The sequence below is a fragment of the Rhinolophus sinicus genome, linkage group LG10 (genome assembly GCF_036562045.2).
Source record: "Rhinolophus sinicus isolate RSC01 linkage group LG10, ASM3656204v1, whole genome shotgun sequence".
NCBI classification, from domain to species: domain Eukaryota; kingdom Metazoa; phylum Chordata; class Mammalia; order Chiroptera; family Rhinolophidae; genus Rhinolophus; species Rhinolophus sinicus.
This window is the reverse complement of record NC_133759.1, coordinates 21,625,530-21,651,896: the sequence shown is the minus strand read 5'-3', so window position 1 is coordinate 21,651,896 and position 26,367 is coordinate 21,625,530. Positions and strand designations below refer to the sequence as shown.

General features: G+C 40.1%; 1 protein-coding gene across 6 annotated transcripts in view; it reads right to left on the bottom strand.

Moving 5' to 3' along the window:
• The window catches only part of NEK10 (NIMA related kinase 10), a 181,135-nt gene that overhangs the window by 129,481 nt on the left and 25,287 nt on the right, over nt 1–26,367 (bottom strand). For all 6 annotated transcript variants that reach the window (XM_019745290.2, XM_019745292.2, XM_074312742.1 and 3 more), the window contains 6 exons: nt 17,840–17,924; nt 9,025–9,066; nt 7,412–7,490; nt 6,200–6,267; nt 4,132–4,211; nt 1,703–1,789 (listed from right to left, as the gene is read on the bottom strand). In XM_019745290.2, the coding sequence (XP_019600849.2) occupies nt 1,703–1,789; nt 4,132–4,211; nt 6,200–6,267; nt 7,412–7,490; nt 9,025–9,066; nt 17,840–17,924 (441 nt within the window). The remainder of the gene's footprint in view (nt 1–1,702; nt 1,790–4,131; nt 4,212–6,199; nt 6,268–7,411; nt 7,491–9,024; nt 9,067–17,839; nt 17,925–26,367) is intronic.

The window sequence follows — 26,367 nt, the reverse complement described above, 5'->3', positions numbered from 1 at the left end:
AACTTCCTACACAAAACAGTCAGTCCCTCCTTGTTCTACGTGGATCCCGTTGTGTGGATACCTTCCCCACATCACCGTCCCCACACACCGCCGTCAGAAGAATGTTCCCCCCAGATGAATCTGATCAAGTGTAAAATCTCTCTGTGAGTCCCCATAAAGTTCATGATCAAAACTCCCCTCCTTATTAAGCACAGTGAGCCTATCGCAACCCAGCTAGCGGTCTTGTCTCAGCTGTAACACATGGAAGCGAACAGGGTTATTCTGACAATCAAATGAGTAAACACACAGATGTGCTCAGAACAGGGCCTGATGTATAGAAAGCCTGACAAAATTAGTTCTATGTTTAACCTATTGTTAACTGACTAGTCTAGTTTTCTGGTACTTTCTCTCCTCTACTCTTTGCTCCAGCTGTGCCCAACCATGCAAGATCTTCTAACATATACCAATTCATGCCCCCATGCGGGAGCATATTCTGTTTTCACTTGTTCTCTCCCTCTGTCTAGATAACTCCTCCTTTCTTCGGGAAACTTGGCATGACCCCTTCCCCTGTTGGGAGGTTCTGCTCCATGCCCCAGATTACCTTGTGCTTTCATCGACCACACCACTTAGTGTTATGATGAAACTGCTGCTTTGTGAGCCTGTCCACTCTCCTACACTATACACTCATATCTCATTCACCTTCAGTTTGTCAACACTTGTGCAGAGGCTGTTCATTGGATGAATGGGTTCATGTAGCCAAGTCTATGAGTGTAGTATGTTAAATTGCCTTTAAGTCCAGGGGGACTTATTACTAGTTAAGGGTCAGGGTTTCACTACTTGACTTTCAGTTGTTTACTTTGCCACTTTAGAAAGTTATTTATTCAACTAAATATCAAATGATGTTGATTGCAACACCATTTAAAAACAACCTAATTGGGCCAGCCCGGTGGCTCAGGTGGTTAGAGCTCCATGCTCCTAACTCCGAAGGCTGACGGTTCGATTCCCGGTTTTGACTCCCACAAGGGATGGTGGGCTGTGCCCCTTGCAACTAGCAACGGCAACTGGACCTGGAGCTGAGCTGTACCCTCCACAACGAAGACTGAAAGGACAACAACTTGACTTGGAAAAAAGTCCTGGAAGTACAGACTGTTCCCCAATAAAGTCCTGTTCCCCTTCCCCAATAAAATCTTTAAAAAAAAAAACCTAATTACTATCTGGATACAGTAACTCTTTAGAGCAATATGTAGTCTAATTGAAAATGATTTCATTTTATTCCAGATTCTGTTTTGAGTTATAGCAACAGGTGGTCATGAAACAAGTCAGTACCTATTTTAATTTATTTTACTGGCCTTAAGGAAACTAGATTTTGGCAATCTAGTCAAGTATTCAGCATACAATCTGAAATTACTAAAAACAGACCCACCTCAGAGTTTCTTTCCTTAAAGAGACAGGATGTAAATAAATACAATAAACAAAAATATTAAAAATATGATCCTAAGATTTATATAATTTGATTCCATGCCCAGATCTAGAAGTAATTCAGGGCCAAAGATAAACTGATATACCGCTGTGCTCTATTTTCTTTATGTAAACTTTAAAAGGAAATAAATGCCAAATTGACTCATGATATGTCAACAATATAAATAACATGACATAAAAGAAATAATAACCATCATTTTCACCAAATATAAGATATTTTCTTTCTCCTTTTTAGCAACCCTACCTTTTGGAGAGTAAATCATATTCATGTAAAATCATCAGCAGATTTTCTACAACGTTGAGTTCACTTATCTTCTCCCTACATTCTGGGCTACAAATTAAAAGCTATTAGTAACTACTAAAAACGTAGTTTACCATATCCATTTATTTAATATCCTAGTTCTCATAGTATCTTAAGATGAGAATCAAAATGGAACATAGTTCTATGAAGCAAGGTTATATCAAATTCCAACATTAGATAAATATTATGTCATAAATTTAAATTTGTTTAGTAACAGTATGATGATAACATAATTCCCTTACTACAAAGGAAATCATATGCTGTTCACATAAAAAATTAATGATCAGTATTATTCCCAACAGCCAAATGTGGAAATGAGATATATCTATCTATCTATCTATCTATCTATCTATCTATCTATCTATCCTTTGACAGATGAATGAATAAAGAAAATATATGAGGTCTGACAATTAAGTTCTAGAACTCATCCTAGAAAAAGTGCTACATATCTCATTGCTGAATATCACTACGGTCACCTTCGAAGTACTCCCCTTGGGAATCTATGAACTGATGCCAGCGCCTAGTCCACCCTTCAAAGCAATTTTGGAACTCTTTCTGGAATGGCCATCAGAGCTGTCATCGTGTTACCCTTGATGTCCTGAATGTCATCAAAATGTCTTCCTTTAAATATTTCCTTTATATTCTGGTAAAGAAGTAATCGGGGGCCAGATCAGGTGAGTAGGGTAGGTGTTCCAATACAGTTAATTGCTTACTGGCTAAAAACTCCCTCATTGACAGTGCCCTGTGAGCTGATGCACTGTCATGATACTAGAGCTCCTCTCGGACAATTTTCGCACACACCTTTCTCATGCCAAGATTTGCAGTTAAGATTCTCCTGTTTCTCTATCGATGTCTACTTGCTTCTTAACATTAACAGTAAGCAGACTTACTGTCTGCTATGCTTCCCATAGCCAGCCAATGATTTTGACGCACAATATGACGAATTTTTGCTCTTCACTGGCTGCCCTGACCTCTCTTCATCAGTGACGTGTTCTCTCCCCTCAGAAAAACGTTTAACCCATTTGTACACTGCCATTTTCTTCATGGCATTATCCCCATAAAGTTGGACTAACATGTCCCTGATTTCACTTCCACTCTTGCCAAGTTTGACAAGAAATTTAATGTTTGCTCGTTGCTCTAATTCAAGCTCAGACATTCTCACCACAGCACACAAAAACACGCAACAGTAATAATGAATGCCACTCAGCAAGACACTGCCACATGTTGACACGAGCACAGCTGTGAGACACTGATACACCAGGGTTATGAAACCTTACCGAGCTGTTTGTACAGTGCTCCCAATGTAAGCGCATGGTGGCAAGTTTGCAAACTTAATTGTCAGACCTCATATGTATACACAACTGAATGTTATTCAGCCATTAAAAAAAAGGAAATCTTGTCATTTGTGATAACGTGGATGAACCTGGAGGGCATTATGCTAAGTGAAACAAGCCAGAGAAAACCAAATACCAGTTATATGTGGAATGTAAAAACAAAAACAAACAAACAAAAAAAAGGAAAAACTGATTACACAGAAACAAAGAATAGAATGGTGGGTGGTCGCCAGGGGCTGGGAAGAGGGGAAAATAGGAAGGTATAGGTTAAAGTATATAAACTTTCAGTTAGTTATAAGAAGAATGAAAGCTGAGGATCTAATGTATCTATAGTGACTATAGTTAATAATACAGTATTGTATACATGCAAGTTGTTGAGAGTAGATCTTAAATGTTCTTATAACATAGACACAAGAGTTAACTATGTGAAGTGATTGACACATGAATTATCTTAATCTTGGTAATCATTCTACAATGTATATTGAATCATCATGTTATACACTTTAAATATATTAAATTATATTTGTCAATTTTCGACAAAGTTGGGGAAAAAACAAAAACAAAGCAAAGCAATGATCCACTGATTGACACAAAAACATATTTAAAGCTCTTTTATTTAAAATATTTATGAACATCTATAAAGGGACAAGTTACCTAGATTTTTTAAGGGTAAAAGTGTTTGAAAATGTTTTATATGTTAAAATAAATACACAGAAGAGAATGGAAAAAGACGGTCAGGGAGATTCAATTATCAAAGAAATATTGTGGTAATTTGGAAGTAGCAGTAACTGAGGGCTGGATGCAAGACTAGGTAATATTTCTGTTCAGAAAAAAAAAAGAAAATTTTAAACTGTGATTTGCCTTTCCAACTTAAGTTTTAACATGATGCTTTTGCATCCAGGATCCTCTTCACTATATTAACAGTATGCCATGCTTAGTTTTCTAAGTAGGTAACAAAGTAACTAGAGAAACTAATCTCGTTTGTATCTCTCTCACCTAAACTGCTACCACAGCAGAACTGCAACGCATACTACTTACCTTTCAGCTAAACTAGCCAGGGCCAGAAGGGCGCCCAACAGAACATTAGTATCTCGGGCACCGAGTAAATTCACTAATGTCTGAAAAAAATGAAGTAAAACAAAGTTTAATCACGTAAGTACCACAAGCTTCTTGAACAGTTTAATGCTTCCTTCTAAAGATCATAGAGGCTTAACCTCAAAAGAGTTCTGTTACACATTCACAACATCCAGTTCTTTACAGCAAGCAGGCGTCAATCCCCTCGTTCTTTGGAACTTTTGACACTAGCATCCTGTAGCCATTCCTTGCCCAGGACAGAAAGGGAAAGGGACAAAGCTACATGGCCAACCTGGTACTCACACTGCCTTCATGTCCAGGTGCCCAAGAGGGCTGCTTTGCCTCTTCTGACCCCTCCCCAAGGAGAAGTGGGCAGATTTATGACAGAAACAATGGTCATAATAACTAAGTACATACATATAATACTGGTAGCGACCAGTCACTAAGAACACATTCTGAGTCTAGCATTGTGCTAGGTACTTTCCAAATTATGGAACTATTTTTCACCAAAATGTTGAAAACTGTCATTTTTTTCCCAAACTAAGCAAGCTATGTCAATATTACCAAGCACTCTATTTGCCTCTCAGATTTCCAATTACTGTCAAAAGAACATGAATTAATGCTCCCAGGAACCATCATAAGTAGCATGACTTAGCTTTGAGTCTCCTGTATCTTATCAGTTGCCTTCTCTGAATTCCTATTAATGCAAATGCATTTCTCTTCTCTCTACATTTCTAGAACTCAGAGTTCCCCCAGAAGTACACACCCAAAGACATTCTAAGCCATAGCGGCAACAGCGGCCAGGATGATTTTTTGATTTCCATGTAGATTCCCCTCCTAGACCCCCCACCCCCATATGATTTCATGCATTTTTTATGAAGCTATCATTATCTGTATTTCTCTGATCCTTTTTTCTTTTTTCATCTCCCACTTCCTCTCTGTCTTGTCACATGATGTTTTCCAAACTTCAGTCACTGACATATCATTTTCACAATTTTAACCATGTCTACCTAACACCTCAACACTATTAAAAAATGTTCTTCAGTTTCTAAGAAATAATACCAGTGAAACATATAGCTATTTAAATGAAAATGTTGACCTGTATTATCACCTAGACTCATCCCCTATACATGAGCAGCACCTTGGGCCACCTTGCTGGAAAGTAGCTCCCTGGGATATAAGAACACAGCAGATTATTGAAGCTTGGCTCTAGGCAGCTACCACCTGAATTGTTTTTGCTATAAATATAAATGTAGTCTGTTTTGGTTAAGTCTGCATTCAACCATCTTGAAATGTACATTTGACCCATATGCTTATGTGATTATATAGGTTGATTATAAGATTGAACCATGTGAAATTGGCCTATGGACCATGGCAATACCATGTGGTTCAAACCAATATAACCCTGAAACTCTTTTTTGGGGAATGGAAAATAAATCTTTTTTGAAATTGGAATGTTCCAAATTTTATATGGTAGCTATTGTTATTAATCCAACTTTATAGATGAAACCTGAAGACCCTCTGGCATTTTCATAGAAATTAAATGAGCCAAAAAAATACTTTTTACCAAAATCTGCTGTTATGGAAGTCTCTCTGGCATTAAATAAAGTAAGCTCACACTCAGTGAAACTCTTAAACATGAAATTGGGCTTTTCAAGATAAGAAAATATAAGACTTCCTTCTGGTGCCATATGGATTATATGTATATGTGTACATACATTGTATTTGTAAACACACATCTAAGGCCAGTTTCTGTATAGTCAAGGTTTTTCAAGCAACATTTACACTAAGCAGTAGATTTAGCTGGTATTAAGTGGCACAAGAAAAAATAAAAACGAGTTTCAGAAAACCCCTATGTGCTGTTTCTGTATTTACTCCTTGGGTTGATAAACAATATAAAAGGGCTGGGAGATATTTATAATCCGAGGCCAGGTTAGATTTGTGAATTATAACGACAGGGGTCTGGACCACGAAGGCTCTGAACACCACTGCACAAGGAGCTGACGTCGTACCTCTCCCCAGGGCCACTCACCTTGTGGACTCCACTTGTGGTGACCCATTCTCTTTGGTCTTTGACAGCAGCAAGTTTTTGAAAAATATCTACAAAAGAAGAAAATAACTCAAAGAGGGATGTGGAGCTTGAAGGGGGCAGTACCCATGGAACCTCAGGTCTGAAGCAGGGCCGGGCAAGCAGAGAAAGGGCAAATGGGCAAACAGATAACACAGGAGGAACAGTGGAGGGAGGAGGGACAGGGTTAGGTGTTTCACTCCAAGAATTACCTCCTGAGCTCAACCAGTATTTATTGTGTGTTACCATTATAATAACGAGATATGGAGATAGCAAAAAAGGCACAATGCTCCTTTTACATCAAGTTAGATGAGTTCCTTCACAAGCATTACTTACAAGCTCAAAGTGAAATCGATTCTTCAAAGATCCTGCCTGTAAAGATTTCAACTTTATAAAGAGAAGAGGGAAGGTCAGAAAATGTGATGGAACTGGAGAGGTTCCTCGGCTGAGGGAAACAGCTGTTCTCAAAGAACCTTCCTGGTGCTTAGGCCACATACTCTTCTCTCCCTGTAACTGAGGGTCAGTGTGCTCTCCTGTAAACAAATACAGGAAACGAGCCTATTCACAAAGAACACGGGCTAGCATCCCACAACAGCAGGAAGTCTCTGGCTCATCAGACCTGAAGAGGATGGAAAGTAGGGCTGGGAAGTCTCCAAAGAGAGAAGATTCAGTGAGGAGAGAATAGCTCTCCCACACAGATCAATATTTTTCATTATTGTCATCACATTAGGATGGTTTTTCTTTTCTTTTTCTTTTTTATGTCTGGAATGTTCCACATTTTTTGAGGTAGATATTATTATTAACCTAACTTTACAGACGAAAACTGAACAGCCTGTGACATTTTAATAGAAATTAAAGGAGGCAAAAAATATTTTTAACAAAATCTGCTGTTATGGAAGTTTCTCTTGCATTAAATAAAAATAGCTTGCACTCGATGCACATCTTCTTAAACATGAAACTGGGCTAACAAAACTAGGTAACAATTGTGATCTAAAAGTCTTCCTTCTGGGTATATTTTGGCACTGAATATAACAATTGGCATGGACTCTCCACACCATAACTGTATGGACACACTCATAAACATTTAAAGTACGTATCCCTTTTCCTGCTGCAAACACCATACTGCTTATTCTAGCAAGTCCAGACAGTAGGCTGTGTCTCCACAACAACACTTACACGTCATGTTGACCAGCTTGTCCACACTGTGTTGCTCTTCTCCGTAGCCCAGGTACTCATTAGCCACACTCTCCATGTACTGCGGGAGGGACCAAACCAACAAGAAAGTCAGAAGAGAAGACACCAAAAGCACACAGGCACGTGAGAGACAAGATTGTGCACTTCTGAAAATGAGCTGTAGGTGGCGCAACAGATTCACCAAATAATACTCAGTGTTTCTGGGCCCGTTTTACTCAAGGGCAACAGGTGGTTTAGGTTTCTGGATTCTTTGCCCTCTCTTGCATGCCCTGAAGTAGAGGAGGGACCGTGTAAAACTGTATAAGCTCTCAAAAGTCCCAAAATGACTTGTAAATGAATGAGTTGGCGGTAATTTAGTTTGGTGTAATTTAGTTTCCAAATATAAGATACAAATAAGATGCATAATATTAAGTTGGTGCAAAAGTAACTGTGGTTTCAAAACATAAAAAAAAAAAAAAAAAAAAAATTGCAAAAACCGCAATTACTTTTGCACCAACCTAATACATAGTACACAGAATTTTAATTATTCAACATACCTTTTTAGTAGAATTTTTATAACACACTGATTGATATATTTTGTTGATCTTATGTTTTATAATATCCTAAGTTATAGCTAACCAGCATACAAGCAGATAGCAAAAATCAGAATAAAATGGGTAAGAGTTACTCTGATAATCTCTAGTTGTGGATAACTGATTATAATAAGAAATAGGTTCAGAGAAACATAAATTTCTGACAGGATAATGGATTTTAAAGTAGATAAGAAGCTCCTTTATAAATTTTTGAAAGTCTATTTCATTAAACGAGATAAATCTCCAGCCAATTAAAAAAAAAAATCTTACAAACGAAAGCCAGATTATGTTGTATCAATTTCCCAATAATTAAAATAAAATAGATATAACATTAAATTGCCATTAAACTTAATCTTCCCTTAATAATTCAGAATGAGTTTGTAGGGCCACGGGCTTCCTATGAAAACCATTCTTTCCGTACATGCTATAGGTTTTAGGTGAACAGACTACTCCATCTCAGTGCCATGCCATGTTTCATCATATTAATAAACCCAAACATTTGATTGGCTCAGCATATATATTCACCTGCTTACCTTCCCTCTATAGTTACCAAAGCAGAAAAATGAAGTTAATCAAGATCCTTCCTCACATTTTCATTTAGCTGTTAATATTTTAGTGAGCATGGTAATTATTTTTCATTTTGTGAGAAAGTTATGGACATCTTCATAACCAATATTTTCTCCCATCATTTGGTACGTGCAGTGCTGAGAACTTGGGCTAGCCAGCCAAGGCCTATCTCTTTTCATTACTAAGTAAAGACATGTGACCTTTTATAGCACTTTCTCGTTTCAACAGGCTGGGTAAAGTGAGCCCAATTAACCAGAACAAAATGTCATGGGTCCCGCCCTGTTCTGTGAGGATCCTGCCCCACACTCACAGGTATTAACCCTGCCTGCTCCTCCCCTTAGCAGGCAGCCTAAGGTAAAAAAAAAACCATCTTCTGTCACACACCTATGTTATCCTTGCCCAGAGCCATGGCACAAAATGGAAACGCAAGACCAGCCACCGCAAAAGGAATCTTACCTGAGCTAGGTTTTCAATCCCACCCAAGTTATGAAGTATTTCCTAATAAAATAAAAACAACAGAACACACATAAAAGATGAGGGTGGAAGGAAACATGTATTTTGCATGCGATTTCTTTATTAAATCATGAGATTTATAACTATTTTTTGAAGGTCCACATTCTAACATAAATATGGAAAACTTGAATGCTTGTCATTCATACTACATTTAAGATAAACTGTTAATAAAAATGAAAGTTGGATTGAGATTCAGAGAATGTAAATACATTCAGAACTACAGACTGGCTTCCTCATTCTTTTTACTTCCTCCCATGTCATCATAGAATGTCAGAGCTGGAAAGTACTATTAGCTATCGCTCCCTTCAACCCCCTCATGTTGCACATTAGGAAAACTTTTTTTTTTTAACTTTTATATATTTAGGTGTGTTTTTCCAGGACCCATCAGCTCCAAGTCCAGTAGTTGATTCAATCTTGTTGTGGAGGGCGCAGCTCACAGTGTCCCATGTGGGGATCGAACCGGCAATCTTGTTGTTAAGAGCACTGTGCTCTAACCAGCTGAGCTAACCGGCCACCCCCCTGGAAAACTATTAATAAGACCCAAAAAGATAAACCATTTTGCCTAAGCAACAAGCCGGAATAAGAATCCATTGCCACCAATTTCTAAATTCACTTCACACAGAATGAGGAAAGCCTGACCCAGGAGGCCCTGAGAACCTTCCTCTCGGCCTCTGCCTAGTGTGGTCTGGACCGGCAGCACCAGCCTCACCTGGGAGCTGACTGGACCTGTGGAATCTCCTACTCACCCCAGACCTGCTGAATCACTCTGAATTTCAACAAGATCCCTAGATAATTCGCATGCACTGTAAAGTTTGAGAAGCATGGCTATAGTAGACTAGACTGCAGGGCTCCTCCTTAAAATGATTAGGCTAATGGTCTTCTTAAAATCATACTCTAAAACAATATAAGGATAATCATTGCAACAAGTCTCCTGATACAGGTCTTTAAATCCAATTCCGGACAAGAAGGCATTTCATTCCTTTTCTGAAGCTGACCTAAAAGTGCTAATTGGGGACTGATGAGAAGGGGTGGGAGGCTGGAGTCGTGCAAGGGACTGGCTTGGAACTCTGAATAATAGTACATCTTCTCAGGTTATCCAAACTGACGTATTTCAGGTGGCCCTAACCTGTTTAATTAAAGCTATATTGACGTCTCTCTTCTTATTTAACATGCATACAAGGAAATTTTTTGAGATATAAACATGAGCCATCGTTCTAATTCTGGGAAATGCATGGGGATGAGTACGTGAGTTTGAGCGACAACAATCTAGTTCCACCAGGAAGCCGACTGAGTGGGCCGCCAGGAGAAAGGCTCGGGACCTCAGGGCCTCCTAGGTCAAGGTCTCCTCAGTCTGTGTGAAGTGAATTTGGAAACACTAAACACATCCATGTTTAAATTAAGAACAAACGGACATTTATAACTCGATTAAAAATAATTTTGTGACTACCTACTAATTCCAATTCTCATCATTGCTATTCATTCTAGAAAGGCTGCAATTAAAGAACATAAGAATATTGTATACATTAACCCTAGTTATGGTAGGATATTTTATACCTATAAAAATAACCTTTTAAAACAAATATTTATTCAACAAATATTTTTTTCATTGCTGTTACATGAAAACCCTGAGACAGGCTCTGAAGAGGACACAAATATGTAGATGACAGAGACCGACTTCACTGAGCTTTAGGCAAGCATATGGCAGATATACAAATAAATGGAATTTAAGATACAATTTGGTCAGTGTTATATATGCTACAATACCCCAGAGGAGGGACACATCATTTCCTGTTGAGCAAAGTAAAGAAAACTTCATAAGGGCGGGGGCCTGTGAATGGGCTTAGAAAGATGGATAGATGTGCTGAGAAGAAATGTGGGGAAAGGGGAAGACAAAGGAGATTTCAAGCACTGACAACAGGAGGCTCGAAGGCACACGGAAGGTGTGTAGAAAGAACACCAAGTTCTATAACTGCGAAGCACTTCCATAACTCCAGGAAAGGCTTGGTTGGAAACAACGGTAGAAAAGTGGCGTGGGATCAGTCCGTGGGAGGACTTACAGACGATCCTGAATTTGAACTTTATCACGCAGACCATAAAACCCAATGGAAATGTGTGAACAAGGGATAGATCAGAATCAGCTATAAGGAGTTTTAGAATGAACTGGAGAAGAAAAGTGTCAACTGGAAGCCCGGCTGGTTGGCAGTAGCAGCAGGAAGGCAAATGGGAGGTGAGACTAGTCTCTGGAGTGATATAGTCAACTAAACAGGAAGACACATGGGAAGAAAGGGAACAAAGTTGAAGACATCACCAAATTTGAGGCTGGGTGACTAGGGGACAGTGACATGATTAACAAATACAAGGAAGGAGAAAAGAATAAACTAGGTTACAGGAGAAGGCTCAGTTTGGACATGTTGGGTTGTTGATGGGATATGCAGGTTAAAAAACAAAAAAGCACAACAGGCCAAGAAAAATGAGATAAGGGCAAAAGGTTAAAATCTGAGAGTCGTCGCCATGAAAGAGATTTAAATTTGAAGCTTGGGAGTGAGAGGACACCAAGGGACGGAAATAATGTTTAAATGATTGTTCATGGTCATGGTCATTTTTAAATATTCACCTTGACGAGAAATATATCTATCCAATAATCAATATTAACAATATGGGACTAAGTCAGTGTTTCCCAGACTATGGTGTGGGAATAATCATTATATTCTGTGCAGAGGGTGGTATTAGACGGTATAGCAAAAAAAAAAAAAGAAGAAGAAGAAAAGAAAAACAGAAAAATTTCATGATCAAGTTCAAATTAGCTTGGGAAATGCTAGGTTAACCGGAGTTTAACAAATTACTTTATCGGAGGACTCCTCAGAGCTTTTAATCTGCTGCGTGCACTATCAGTCTCCAATGGGAGAACTAGCATGGAGATTTTTCTAAGCATCAGTAATCAAAGCACACGTCTTTTCACAGCACGCTTATTAACTCCTGTGGCACACAGTTTGAGAAGCACTGTTATAAAGTATAAAAAGGACAAAGAGGCTTTGTTACTCTCAGATAATTTTGTTACTATGTACTCTTTAGAATTTACCCTTCATTTATGAAATAAACACTTCCCCACATACTCCTATGGAGACTGGAGTGAGGCCAGGAGATTGCTCACAGACCCATGGTCTCTCTTGTATTTCCTTTGGTTGTACAAATGAGTTGCTCTAACCTGAGAGTATCAACTGGAGAAAAGAAAGACCACAGGTATGCACATACTTGGGTTTAACAGTTCTGGTTACTAATCTGAAAAGCAAATATGACTGCATGCTTAGATTACAGCTATGCCTCCCCTGTGCCCTTTCAGACCTCAGCGTTTTCTCCCTGGTCTCAGGCCAGAAGGTCACAAGACTGCATTCTGTACTTCTGAGCCTAATGACCTGGAGACGTTCTCTTAGTCAATCTGACCTACAGTTCAACATGCAAAATGTGAACAACGTCCTTGCTCTGCCTAGTCCCTTAGTTTTTCCTTTAAAAAAAAAATTAATAGAATAATATAATACAGATAATAATTATGTCTGAAAAAATAGCGCACACTGCAATGCTAATATGGGTGTCATCAGGACACCGTTATTTTTACCACCGCTGAAAATGTCAGCACTATTAGATACTCTCGTCCTAAACCTATTCAGCCACTAAATCAATGCTGAACACACTGCAGTGAGCCTTTGATACTGAATCACTAACATGATCATTTTACTCCTCTGTTCAAAACTCGTCAGTGGTTCCACACTGCTTATTCCTCCATCACAATTTTAAGGCCCCTCTCGGCATTGCCGAGATAAGTGAAGACTTATCCTTCCAGGTGTAATAGCAAATACTCTTCTAAGAGGCTGGGCATATTATACAGAGGGTGACAAAAAAAAAAATGTATACACACTTGAAGGAAAACTGTACTAAAATTGTAATACTCAATGTATACCGATAACAAAAGATAAACATAAGTCACGTTTGACTTCTGCAATTACAAGAGGTGGTCAAAATGGTTACCATCAGCGTCCAGACATTTCTGCTTACAGCGAACTACTGCTTGAGCAACGCTGACCAAAGTGTCCACTTGTATACGTTGTTTTGACACCCCCAGTATTTGTAGGGGTGAGTAAAAGTTTTCTACCCTGGAGTCTGGAGGAAAGATGGTGCCAATTAGGGTTTCCAGGTGGGAATTCCTGCCCGTGTTCTCAGGAGGTTTTTTTTTGTTTGTTTTGTTTTGTTTGTTTGTTTTTGTTTTGTTTTTTTTTTTGCTTTCCCGTTCCCAAATCCCGAGATATAAACTGTTTTCTGTTCTCCACGATGAATCGTTTCCACAAAGTGACGGCCGATACTACCAACCACCTGGTTTCAAGGAGCTGATTTTCCCGATTTTCTGACCAACTTTTCTTGGGATTTGGGAACAAAAAAGTGAAAAAAAAAACTCCCAAGAACAGGCGGGAATTCCCGCCCAGAAACCCTAGCAATAAATAGGAAAAATGTCTAAGAGATACATAGTTAGTAGTACGTTTATTTCCCATTGTGGGTATTACCGGGTTCAAGGAGCCAATTTTCCCAATTTCCCAACTAACTTTTCTCAGGATTCGGGAACAGGAAAGCAAAAAAAAAAAAAAAAACTCCTGAGAACGGGCAGGGATTCCCACCTGGAAACCCTAATGCTAAAAAAGCATTAGGAATTGATTCTCAATATTCAAGGTGAGCAGAACAACGGAAGAGGTCCACTTTCAAATTATTGAGTGTGATGTGCTACAACAGTAGTTCTCATACTCTTTGGTCTCTGTACCCCTTTACATTCTTAAACATCACTCAGAACCCGAAAGAGCTTTTGTTTATATGGGTTATGTCTATTTATTTTTACCATATTGAAACTAAAAGTGAGGAATTTTTAAGACACAAGAGTATCCAAGCACATTTCCCATCAGCCTTCAGAGCCATGATGTCATCCCAGTTCCTGTAGTTTCTGGAAAACTCCACTGCATACTTATAAGAGAGTGAGAGCAAAAAGGCAAATAACATCTTAGCATTGTTTTGCAGACAGTTCTGACTCTGTGGAACCCCTAAAAGGGTTTCAGAGAACTATAAGCAGTTCCCAGACTGCACTTTGAGAATCGTTATGCTATCATGTCATCGAGACGGCTGTCCAATATACCCCTGGAAATCAGGGAGACTTAGATTAAATGAAAAGTTTGAGAATGGAGTTGTGTATTTGTGAGCAAAGAATAACAGCAGTGGCAACAACAACAAAAATGATCATTGAAGCCAAGAGTTTGGAAGATAGGAAAGAATATGGTAAAGAAAATAACTTTGGGAAGGTTAACACTTAGGGAAGCAGAATTTTTTTAAAAAAAAAGAGCAAGTAAATATTATAATATAGAAAAGCAAAAAATGCTGAGGAAGAGCTAGGGGTTCTCAGAGTCTGAATGCAAACAGAAAATGCGGTAAAGGTGTGTGCTGCTAAAGAGAGGTTGGGGAATGCAAACACTAAGATAAGGCCACTCGGCTTGATTATCTTTTTTATTGTTGTTTCTAAGGTAATTGTAGTTTAGGAGCTTTTAAATTGCCTTATCTTTGATAAGTAATGGGATGTGGGTTCCCTATAATGAGTTCAGGTGGGCATTTATCTTTATCCTGCTGGGACTCTAACTATATCTGAAATCTCAGAACACATGTCTTCCTTTAATTATGGAAAACTCTAAGCAATTATGTCTTCAAAAATGCTTCTCTTCCATTCCATCCAGTCTTTTCTTGCTGGACTCTCCATTAAGCATATATTGACGCCTCTGTATACTGGCAGGAAGATCCAATCTACAAGCCACCAGTTTGCAGCCTCTGGGTCAAGGAATGATGACTGAACCGTGACACACAATGGTCTATATGAATGGCTTCCAGAGAGAACCTTGTACACAGAATTCAATTCAAAGTTATGTAATACATCAGTTCCAGATAGAAAGGAACTGGATTTAAAAAAAAATACATCCTGACCTTTCAAAAAAATGTAGTAATGAAGGTAAGATAGAAGATTTGAGGGGATATCTGGCTCAAGAAAAGGGCATTTTTATATATTTATATTTATAACGGAAAATAGAAAGGGAGCCACTGACACCATAAGAGAGAGAACAGATGGAAGAGTAAGCCTTGGCAAGGAGGAGAGATATTTCTCTGGAAACAAGAAGTACAGTTGCATGATAATTCAAATATTTCAAGGAACAAAGAAGAGAAAACAAGAGAGCCCTGGCTGGGATGGCTTCAGTTTTCCCTGTAAAACAGATGATGTAATTTGATGAGAATGACTGGGGGGGGGGGGGGGGTGAGGACGTGGAGATGGTTTGGAACAGCAGCTGTAGATCGTGCAATGCTATTTCAACAAGGGAGGAAAGGAATGTCTAGCTATGTTGCAGGCTTGCTGAAATTCACTGTCATAAATTGTCATAAATGCCTGCATAGCTTTGTGACTTCAGCCAACAATTCTTGGCAACTTAAGATGTTAAACAACTGCCTGAGCACATGCTTTTCTTTGTGGAAAGAGATCCAGGAGGAGAGAGTCAGAGAGCATCCCCTTCTATGGAAAGACAAGCAATCAGTTGGAGATATAATGGAATGTGTGTTTTGGTCAGAAAATCCCATAAACAAAGAGGTCATTGAATTCTTTCCTTTAGAGAGCAGTATAGTCAACCCTGTTCCAATCAGTCAAGAACTAGATTAAGAGAGACAATACTTTAGATGGAGATCAGCAGAGCATGACACAATTGTCATTAATTTTCTGAACACACAGGACATCTCTAAGGCAAGTTTTTTTGCTAACTTCTTTCTGTAAGTCAAAAAACTAGATTTCCTGCTAAAAAATCCACCTTCCTCCTTGGCACTTTCATTAATATTATATATAATGGGCAGCCGGATGGCTCCGTTGGTTAAAACGTGAGCTCTGAACGACAGGGTTGCCGGTTTGATTCCCACATGGGCCAGTGAGCTGCACCCTCCACAACTAGATTGAAGACAACCTGCTGCTGCTGAGCTTCCGGAGCAGTGGCTGGATGGCTCAGTTGGTTAGAGCGGGAGCTCTCAACAACAAGGTCGCCAGTTCAATTCCTGCAAGGGATGGTGGGCTGTGCCCTCCCCCCACTGCAACTAAGATTGAAAACAGTGACTGTACTTGGAGCTGAGCTGCGCCCTCCACAACTAGATTGAAGGACAACGACTTGGAGCTGATGGGCACTGGAGAAACACACTGCTCCCCAGTATTCCCCAATAAAATTTATATATATATATATATATATATATATATAATGTTCTCATCCAAACTGACACATGCTGGACAGTAAAACAGGGTGCTATAAATAATAAAGTAGGAATAGTGAGCACAGTGGGACAGATGCAGGCAAAGTGGACATATGGTCCATCCTTATTATATATGACCACACAGAATTGCAAATGGCAGCTCAGAAATGCACAGAATACACAGTTTTGTATGGTTGGTCATGAGGGAAACAGAAAGCTGTGAGTGACCAAGACAGAACACCATCAGGGTATGCTCTAAGTCCATATGTTCAAATGATTGTGGTTAAAGTATAATAGCACAAAGCCAGCTTAGAATACAGAAGAAGAAAGTGGGTGATTCTCCTAAAGGAAAGATGTGAAGCCACCATGACTCTCAGACGACTCAAATCAGAGCAGGTTCTACGATAGCTGGCTAGTACCCAAACAATTGTTTCTAAGTGCGAAGTTTGGAAAGATGGTTATTGGGATAATGAAAGAAAACACATTTGACTCAAATAATAGGTCATCAATAGAATCAAACACAAAATCAAAGATCTTCAGAGTGAGCTGAGCTTCCTAGTAGCTTATCAGTTGTTTATCAGGGCATAAAAGGAAATACTTCTTAGGGAAAAAATAATCTGTGAAAATTACTGAAGCACGTATGAGTAATAAGAATGGTCTTCAGATATTGAACATTGGCGAGCAGCAACAATAATGATTAATAAGCAACCTTGAGGCTTTGGGGCTATGGTTCTCAAACTGGGGTCCCCCAACTAGCAGCATCAGCATCACCAGGAAACTTGCTAGAGATGCAGAATCTCAGGCCTCAGTGTAACTGACTGAATCAGAATCTGCATTTCCAAGGTCCCCAGGTGATTTGTCTGTACACGAAAGTTTGGAAGGCACTAAACTAGAGGCCGCACATTCAACTAAGTAGTGGGAGGAGGAAAACATTCTTGACCTGAGAAGCCTCCCCTGAGACAAGTGGGAGGCCCTTCCACACCTCCGACTCAGCGGCTTAGGCTGGCCATTGGGAAACACGTGGACTCTGGAGCAGCTGCTGAAGCTGCAGGCCCTGCCTTTCCCCTGGCTGCCTCTGAAGGCCCCTGAGGAGGCCCCACTTGTCAATGTTGACTTGGACCTAGTGACCTGCTTAACCTTGAGCACACCTGAAGGTGTGGCCAAGTGTACACCTCTCTGAATTGCCTATTGGTTTAAAATGCTAGGTAAGAATGCTAGTCATCCATTTAACCCCACAGGTAATACAGTAAAAATGTACAGATTTTTTTTGTGCCCATTAAATCACTTCTATCTTTTTAAATAGCAGATGATATTCCCCAAATTTGGAAGCTATTGAGTTGTGAGAGAAAAGAAAATTAACATGGTCTGATTCAAACAAAAGCCCACTTGTTTTTTGTGTGTTTTTTTTAAATTTCATCTTCATTACAAGTAAAATACATTTTTTTTATTTTTTCCAACCAACCTGATAACATGGATCCCGCATTAGTAGTCTCAGACAAATTAACACTCTCAGAAAATGAATAGATGGGGCATGATTAACCCACTCTCTGAAAGAAACAAGAGAGAACATGTTTTTTCATGTATAAAAGACCAATGTGACCGTTCATGAACAATGCAAGAGTATGAAGGAGAATGAGGAACACATAATGGAATAGCATTAGTTTATTTCAAACTTAATTTGCAATGAAGACTGTTATTTGGGACTTGAACACTTCATCCATTTTTTGCAAAACACATATAAATCATATAAAGCATCATCATCACTGTGAAATAGAGGCCCCCAAAATTATGTGGTTCATAGTGCCCTTACGGATTCCAGGCAGCCCCTGACCAAAAGAAATAGCTAGAAGGTCCAATAATTAGGTTCAACTTAATCAGAATGCAAGCCCTAATAAATCAGCATCCATTTGAAAAAAAGAATACACATCCATTAAAAGAAACACATTTGCATTTTATACTTTAATAACCACATTTACTTATGAATGGGGTGTGTGCACCTGTGGACACTAAACAACTTCTCGTGCCTTGGAATCAGACTGGGCATCACCATCTTTGTGTCATTTTCCATCTGCTTTTCATCATAGCAGCCACGGAAAGCCCAGCTTCAGAAAGATATGCCGTCATCTAAAGGAAGGTAGCATAAGCTTAACGTGGAAATCATAAGCTACCTTGAGTAGTTTGCACTGTGTCTAACGGATGTCATTATCGCTGTTGTCCTTGAAAATATAAGAGCACTTGACACCCCTGCGGGTTCTCTAAAGCCCCCAGGGCACTTCAGTGGGCAGTTTGGGTGCCCATGCTTTGGGTGTTGCCAGGCCAGCCTTTTTGTGGCTTTTTTTTACCTGGAACCTCCCAGAGAACTAGAAAGATGTTCTCCATTGTTACATGAGGCCAGCCACATGCAACTGTTCTAACCAAAGTGTATGTCGTGGACCAGAAGTCACCAACACAGCACAGCCTGGATCCTGAGGTAAGAGGAAAGGAGGGCTGAGCACTAGAACTTGCTATTGTGTGCACTGCCCAAATCGTCCATGGAAGGCGGTCCCGCCAGTGGATACTCGTCTTACACTGTCCTCTAAGCTAGTCCAACAGTGGAACAAAAACCCAAAATAAAATGTGCCTGCTATTCCATACTTAGCCAAGAAACTCTGCGGAAGATAACGGGAGCTATTCCAGCTTAGAATCCGCATAATTTCTCCCACCCTCTCCCACCTCTACAGCTGAGCTGCTTGTGCACCCCGCAAGGTTAGGATACTTTAAAGACCTGCCCCTCCGTCAAGTGGAGGATTTACTTGAGCTATGATCTTAAGCCAAGCCTAGTATGGCTTGTTCCATATTAATCCTTAGTGGTAGAATTCAGCTGTCTCCTCTACAGTTCTGAGAAGCTCAACTCCGCCCCCAAACCTGCACATCTCAAACCCAAGTGCACAAATCCCACCCTCCTTAAAGGCAGAACGAACAACTGTGGTTATTGACACTGGAGTTGTCACCCCCACCCTCTTCCACTTCCACTCCACCCCAAGCCACTCACCATTCCTTCCATCTATGAAGACTTAGCTCATGGGAAGTAGGTTGGTAAATACGCTTTTCCCACAGCCTTAGATTCCCAGGGATGTCGGAGTGTTCCTTTTAGATTCGAGCCCCCAGCAGAGGCCTGTGTTGGTGGGGAGAAGCTGAGTAAGCTGTGCCAGAGCATTGCTGGCTGAGGATTATTCTTCCTGCCATCACCAAGGCTCCTGGAAGGAGCTACCCATCACAGCAAATGTCAGCACCATGGCCCTTTCTCCAGCCCAGGCACATGACAGTAACACCTTTGCTATGAAGGCAAAAATCGGTTTCTTCTGAAAATAAGGGTGGGACTCAACCCCCCCCCCCCCCAGGGCTACCAGCTGGGCAGAACCATCCAAGGCCACACTGGGAAACTGCACGCACTGCAGTTCATCCTGACTTCCCCGCGTGGAGAAAAATAAGGCAAATTTGAAATATACTTTGAATTTAAAACCATCGCTTATAGGAACACTTGTAAGGATGTGGCTATTCTGAGGCTTCTATTAACAGAGAGAACACCTTCAATCTTTATAAATAGGGAGATGACACAGGACTACTTTCCCTTGCAGGTGCTGGGGACAGTTAAAGATAGCATGTAGCCTAAACTGTAGTGCAAAGACACTACACCCCAAAGACCTAACAGAAATAATGATCAAGTTGCAACAGTTGCTGGCAACCTAACAAGGTTTAATGCTGATTGCTTTACATTAAAGAGGAAAAGGCATGGGACATACTATGATTCGCAGTACAAATACGTGTGCACTTGGTATTTTTCCTAATTGTATACAATCTTCATGAAAAAAGTTCACAGCCTTTCCAAGTGCTTTTCATATTAAAATAAAGATGAAAAGTTTTTTGTTTACTCTCCCCTCTAAAAAAAAAAAAAAAAAAAAAAAAAAAAAAGAAAGAAAGAAAAGAGAAGAACATTCCAGAATAGGTTTCATGTTTAACTATTAAAGGAGTGTAAATAAATGAAGAGTTCCAGAAAAGTCTCAGAGTTGAAAGCGCTATGCCAAGCAAACGGCTTTTTTTTTTTTTTTTTGCAGTTTTGGGACAGAAGCCCAAAGCTATTAATATTTCTACATGATTCTGGCCTCTGCTGTTGTAAATGTAAATAGAATTCCTGGTGTCTGAGTCCTCTGGCTTCTCCGCTCTGAAGGAGCAGTTGTTCCTTCCCTGGCTCCCCGCCCTTAACCCCCACAAGAACGTGGCACCGTGCATGGAGCTCTGATATTCAAGGGGAATGGCGTGTTCTGTAAGATGATCTATATCTCTGTTTGCCAAGAGTTGGGGGACTAGGAAACACACAACTTAGCGCAACCAAGAATTACAGAGAAAAAAAAGTGACAAGATTGTAAAGCGGGGTGCCTTGATTTTACTGAGGCAGCAGCTGTGGCCTGCAGAGCTGAGTGACTGCCCAACGGCTGCCCATAAGTGCAGAGCTGGTGCCTGACTCCCGGTCACTGCTGTGCCTTCCCTCACTTCCTCTTGGGTCCTACACGAGGGGAACAGTCACGAGAAAGGGACTCTTCAAGTCTGTTACTATGGCAGCCCGAGTTTTCAGCACAGTGGCGAGGGGGTCCTTTGAGGCGGCTCTGAAAAACTTGTCTGTCTGCAAAGATAGTGTTTCCCTGGGGGATATGTCCCAATATAGCAGCCACACAGCCGCAGATTCATAAGCAGGCAAATATTCTTCCCCTCTTGTGACTGAACTTTTGCCACTGCCTTCACAGGACTATTAATACATGGCAGTGTGATCAGCTCCCGTGGCCTTTGTCTGTGACCACCTGCCATAACGCTGTCAGCATCAGATGCCACTTCCTGCTATCAACATAAAAAGAGAAGAAAAATGGTAGCACCAGAGACACGGTATTTGGAAAGAGAAAGGGTAGCTAAGGTTTCACTCTGCACCGGGGAAGAAACCAGTTCTGTGATGTGCGAGCTCCCTGTAAAAATCAATCATGAAGCTGTGGTGTAGAATGTTGAATAAAGCTGCGAGTACCAAGATAAATGAGAGCGCCTACTGGGCGGGGGTTAACTGAACCCAGGGGCTGTTGCAAATGCCAGAGGTTACAACCTATCCCCCCCATTCGTAACATGCTTCCCTCTAACTCTCACTCAGAATAAGCAGCGACTTCATAATAGGGTGTTATTTAGAGTTCCCTTTTCACGTTGTAGTTCTGTTTTCACTAACACAAAAAAACCACCAACAACAACAAAACTGCCACCTTTAACTCAAAATTTTAAAGTGGAACAATTCAAGCCTGTTTCAAGTTAAATACTACTTCAAATTCATAAGACAGAGCCCTACTTTTTATATAGTTGAAAAGTAAAATTAACATCAAAATAGACATGTAAACCTTGGTAATAAGAAGAAATTAATTATAAATGAATATTCAAGGACTCTTCACTGACTTGTGCCACTATTCTTCATGGGTCTTTGTTCTCCCTCTGTGTCTCTCACTAAACCTAGTCCAGAATAGGCACCCAGTCAGAAGTCCACCCAATGAATCATGGTCCCCAAGCTTAGAGACTATCTTCCAGTTGTTGTTTCTTCTACATAGTTGATGAAAGTTTCAGAGGTAGAATGCTTCCAAATATTTACTCATCACCTACTAGGAGCCAGGTACTGTTACGTGCCTAGGGACACAGCATGGGACAAAAGCATGGACTTGTGTTCATGGAGAGTACCCGCTAAGGGAGAAGACCAGTAACACACACACACACACACACACACACACACACACACACACACACCGGTATATACATCAGGTGGTGACCAGTGAACAACAACAAAGCTTAAGGGTTTGGGGAGTACTGAGGATGCTATTTCAGGAGAGTCAGAGTTCTGTGGTAAGATTAGCACCTGAGTGAATTGAGGAGAGAGTCTAGGTTAAGTAGACAGGCCCTAGGCAGGCACATGGTGTTTTGTGCAAGGAACGGCAAAGAAGCCCACGGGGGCGGAGCAGGCTCAGCAAAGACAGAGTGATAGGAGCTGAAGACTCCAGAGACGGAAGAGCCAGATCTGCAGGGCTTCGTAGAATACGAATAGGGACTTTGGACTTTTCATTCTGGAAAGTCACCGAAGGCTTTAAGCAGAGGACTGACATGATCTGCCAGAGATTTTGAAAGGAACCTCTTCCATACATGGCGTTGAGAGTAGTATAGGAAGTCAAGGATCCATCAGAGGGCCCAGTTAGCCTACTGCAATGGGCCCAGCAAGAGACGAAGGCAGCTGGGACGAGGTTACGAGATGGGGAAGACTGAAGCTGAGGGGAAGGCAAGTAGAGTGAGAGAAATCAAAAATCCTGTTGCACACGTTAACTTTGAGATGCCCAAGGAAGAAGGCCACCAATCAACACGCGAGACAAAAGATGAACTGACAGCCAGTGAGACGTATACTTACAAGGCACAGACTCGCAAAGCAAAGCTGACAGAGTAGTTGAGGGATGGGAGGACTTTCGTAAGTGGGAGTGTCTGGAGACCGCTTGATTTTAGCCGTGAGAATGTGGTTATTGGAACGTACGTGTCTGTCGCTTATTGCCTGGCTCTCAGAAGCTCGTGTACCTATGGGAAACTGTCATTTATTGATTTGGCCAAGTTAAAACTGGTTCTGGTGGTTACATGTGGCCAAAGAACAAGCAGTCCTTTCCCGGGACGGTGGGAACACTTTAATTTCATGCCTATTACACATACAAGTGAAAGAGTTTCACAAGAAGCAGTAGTAAATCGTAAAAAAGACAGGACATGATTGAAGCGGTAATTTTCTGTGGTGCAAAACTGGAAACAAATATTAAATGTTTGGATTAATGAAGAATCAGGAAATCAGCAAGGCGCAGGAGAAAATAATGCCATTCAAGATTTGCTTCAGAACTGTGGACTTGTCCCCAACCTCTCAGCTGCCTCATCTACCAAAGGAGGCCGCACTGGATTTTTCTTTCAGGATCCATTCCACCTCTGTAATTGCATGCCTTTTTATACACAGGGGGTGCCAAACAATGTATACAAGTGGACACTTTGGTCAACGTTGCTCAAGCAGGAGTTCGCCACAATCATAAGTGTCTGGACGCTGACGGTACCCACTTTGAGCACCTCTTATAATTGCAGAAGTCAAACGTGACTTGTATTCATCTTTTGTTCTCGGTATATATGGAGTATTACAATTTTAATACAGTTTTCCTTTCTTAAAATGTGTACATATTTTTTTGGCACCCTCTGTGTGTATGTGTGTATGTGTACACACACACACATACTTTAAGTTTGGAACAAACTCTAAATAACATTTCTGGAGAAATAAAAATGTAAGTTAGATATTTGTTCCAAGTTAGGTGATAGAAAGAAGAGAAATCATTGTTCTTGCTTGAGGATTACATGAAATCCTAGGTTCTTAAAGCTTATTTTCTTCCTTTCTACATTTAAGGTTCTAAAACTTCAAGCAAAAAAGAGACAACAAGACAAAATCATAAAGGATCCTCGGCCAATGATCCAGTTCTTTTAGAAAATCTACTCTGAATAAAAGCAGAATACAATTTTATATGTGCATAGTAATCTCTCATGTAAGTGAAGAAAAAAGCATAGAATTAAAAAAAAGATTAGAAGGAAATATAACAGTTAATGTACTTATTTCTAAGAGTGGTATAAAGACTAAATTTTCATTTTTTATAATTTTCTGTGTTCTTCAAATTTTTACAGTGATTGAAATAATTTAACGCAAAGAAATTGCACTTCCATACCCTCCTAAAACCAACATCAATAGCTTGAGTTGGGGATACCAGATCCAAGTCCCGTTCTCCAGGACTTGTAGTGGGGCAGAACATGGGCCCAGGGCCACAGGAAGAAGTGGAGGGGCAGGCCAGTTGAGGGGCCAAACTCCCGCAAGGGAATGAAGTGGGGCAGCAGGCCTCAGGCACGGATGACAATAGGCCAAGGCTCAGAAGTGAGATTAATAACTTTACAAGAACAATGAGTGGTTCACTCTGACCTTCGTGAGCCCAAAGGATGCAACAGGAAGAATCAAGAGAAGAGGCGAGGTAGGAACGTGATCTCAGAGAACTCTGTGGACCAGCTAAGGAAGTGGAGTTTTACCCTGGCCATTACAAGGTTTTTTGAAGTACCTAAAGACCCAAACCTGAGACTCTGGGGACCTTAATGAAACTGTATCCAATTGCTGGGGCTGACTTGGAGACCTCTCTAAGGAGGCATGAACTGTCTGACAGACCAAGGTGACCAGGAGTCTCTTCTCGTAGACAACTAGGAAGCTTTCATAGGCCCCTTCTTGGCCTTTCTACCACCTGGTCAGGCAAAAATCACAGAAAAAGCATCTCTCCATCAACTGCATATATTTTAAGAACTTAAGACAATGAAGAGATTGTGGCTGCCTCCTAATTTCTGGTTCTCTCCTCTCAACTCCCTGGGACAGGGACCAGATGGCCAATGCTGGGGGGATCAGGTCATTTTCAAAAGAAGAGTCACTTGCATCGGACGTGGGCCCAAGCATGGACATGGACAGAAAAGATGTGATTGGTAAACAGATAACTATGTAGATCTTCTTGGTTAGAGGTTTCTGTGCAGCTCCCAGAACACTTTCAAAAGCATTTCTAATAAGATTGTAATGGTTTGGGCCAAATGTTTTCCCCTAATTCAAGCAGTTCTTGAGCTCTTGTATAGCGTGTAAATATCTTCCTACAAACTCTTCCAAAACATTTCAAATTTGCAGCAGATATTTCAGGAAATGTGATGAAAAATAACGATACCAACTTGTTCTTATCAGAAAAGCGACTGCCTTTTTGGACAAAGAGCGCCATGCTAAATAGATTAGTTGGTTCTCTTTTAACTGCAATTAGACAACCTGGGGCATAGTCTCTTCTATGAAAGTAACACGTGGGGAAAGAAGGGATATCCTGGCAATTGTAGGATAATTTTACCAGAAAGAGGCCAATTATGTGAACCCACTTTAAAACAAAACCAAGTTTCATATTAAGTAGCAGGGGCAAAATTCGATTTAAATATTATCTTTATAATATGAATTATGAAACTAAGATATACTTTATCTTACATTGACAAGATTTAAGTTAATAACTAGATTTGACAAGATTTAAGTTAATAACACTAACCTAATAACTAGAACAAAGCAAGAATGGATTCTGCTGACATTTTTTGGCATGCTTTTTCTGACAAAATCATACAACATGATCCAATATCCAGAAATTCACTTTTGACTTTTGCAGCATAAAGAGGTTCATTTTTGCAAATACAGTAGAAAAATTTATCAATTCTTCCTAATGTCCTCTCCTAATCTTTGTTATTCAAAAGATGCTTTTTTGAAGTCCCATCTTATCAGCTTCCTTGTTAATACTCTCTTCTTCAATTCAAACTTACTTTTAGTAACTTCATAAAATTCTACATCTTTAACCAAATTCACAAGTTCATTTCACAAGTAGATTATATTATATTTGCATTGTATTATAGAATCTTCACATCATTGGCAATCATCAAGGAATGTACTAACAGAGAGGGAGCTCAGAGGAACAGATACACAGAAGAGATACTTGAGTAGAGTTCTGTTTTATAGATGGTCAGTTAATTGGGAGATATGACAATTTTGTGACTTTTATCTCTCTACAGAACCTCATGACAACCTCCTCTTGGATACCAGGCACTTTCTTTGTGATTTCCTCCAGATGAGAGGAAAAAGTGGTGGATTTATTTTCTAACTGCAGACTCTCCTATAATCAAATGATGTTATGGCAGAAAGAAAAGTTGAAAGATCAAAATTTTCTTCCATACTCTGACACATATCAAGATTCATTACCAAGTGTAACCAGGAGTGACCTCGGATTCAGAGGCAATACGTTTTTTCACTTGCCCTTTGAGATCTACCATGAGGTATTTGCAGTGTTACCTTATCTGACTCTGGATTAACAAGTCCTGTTTCGTTTCAGA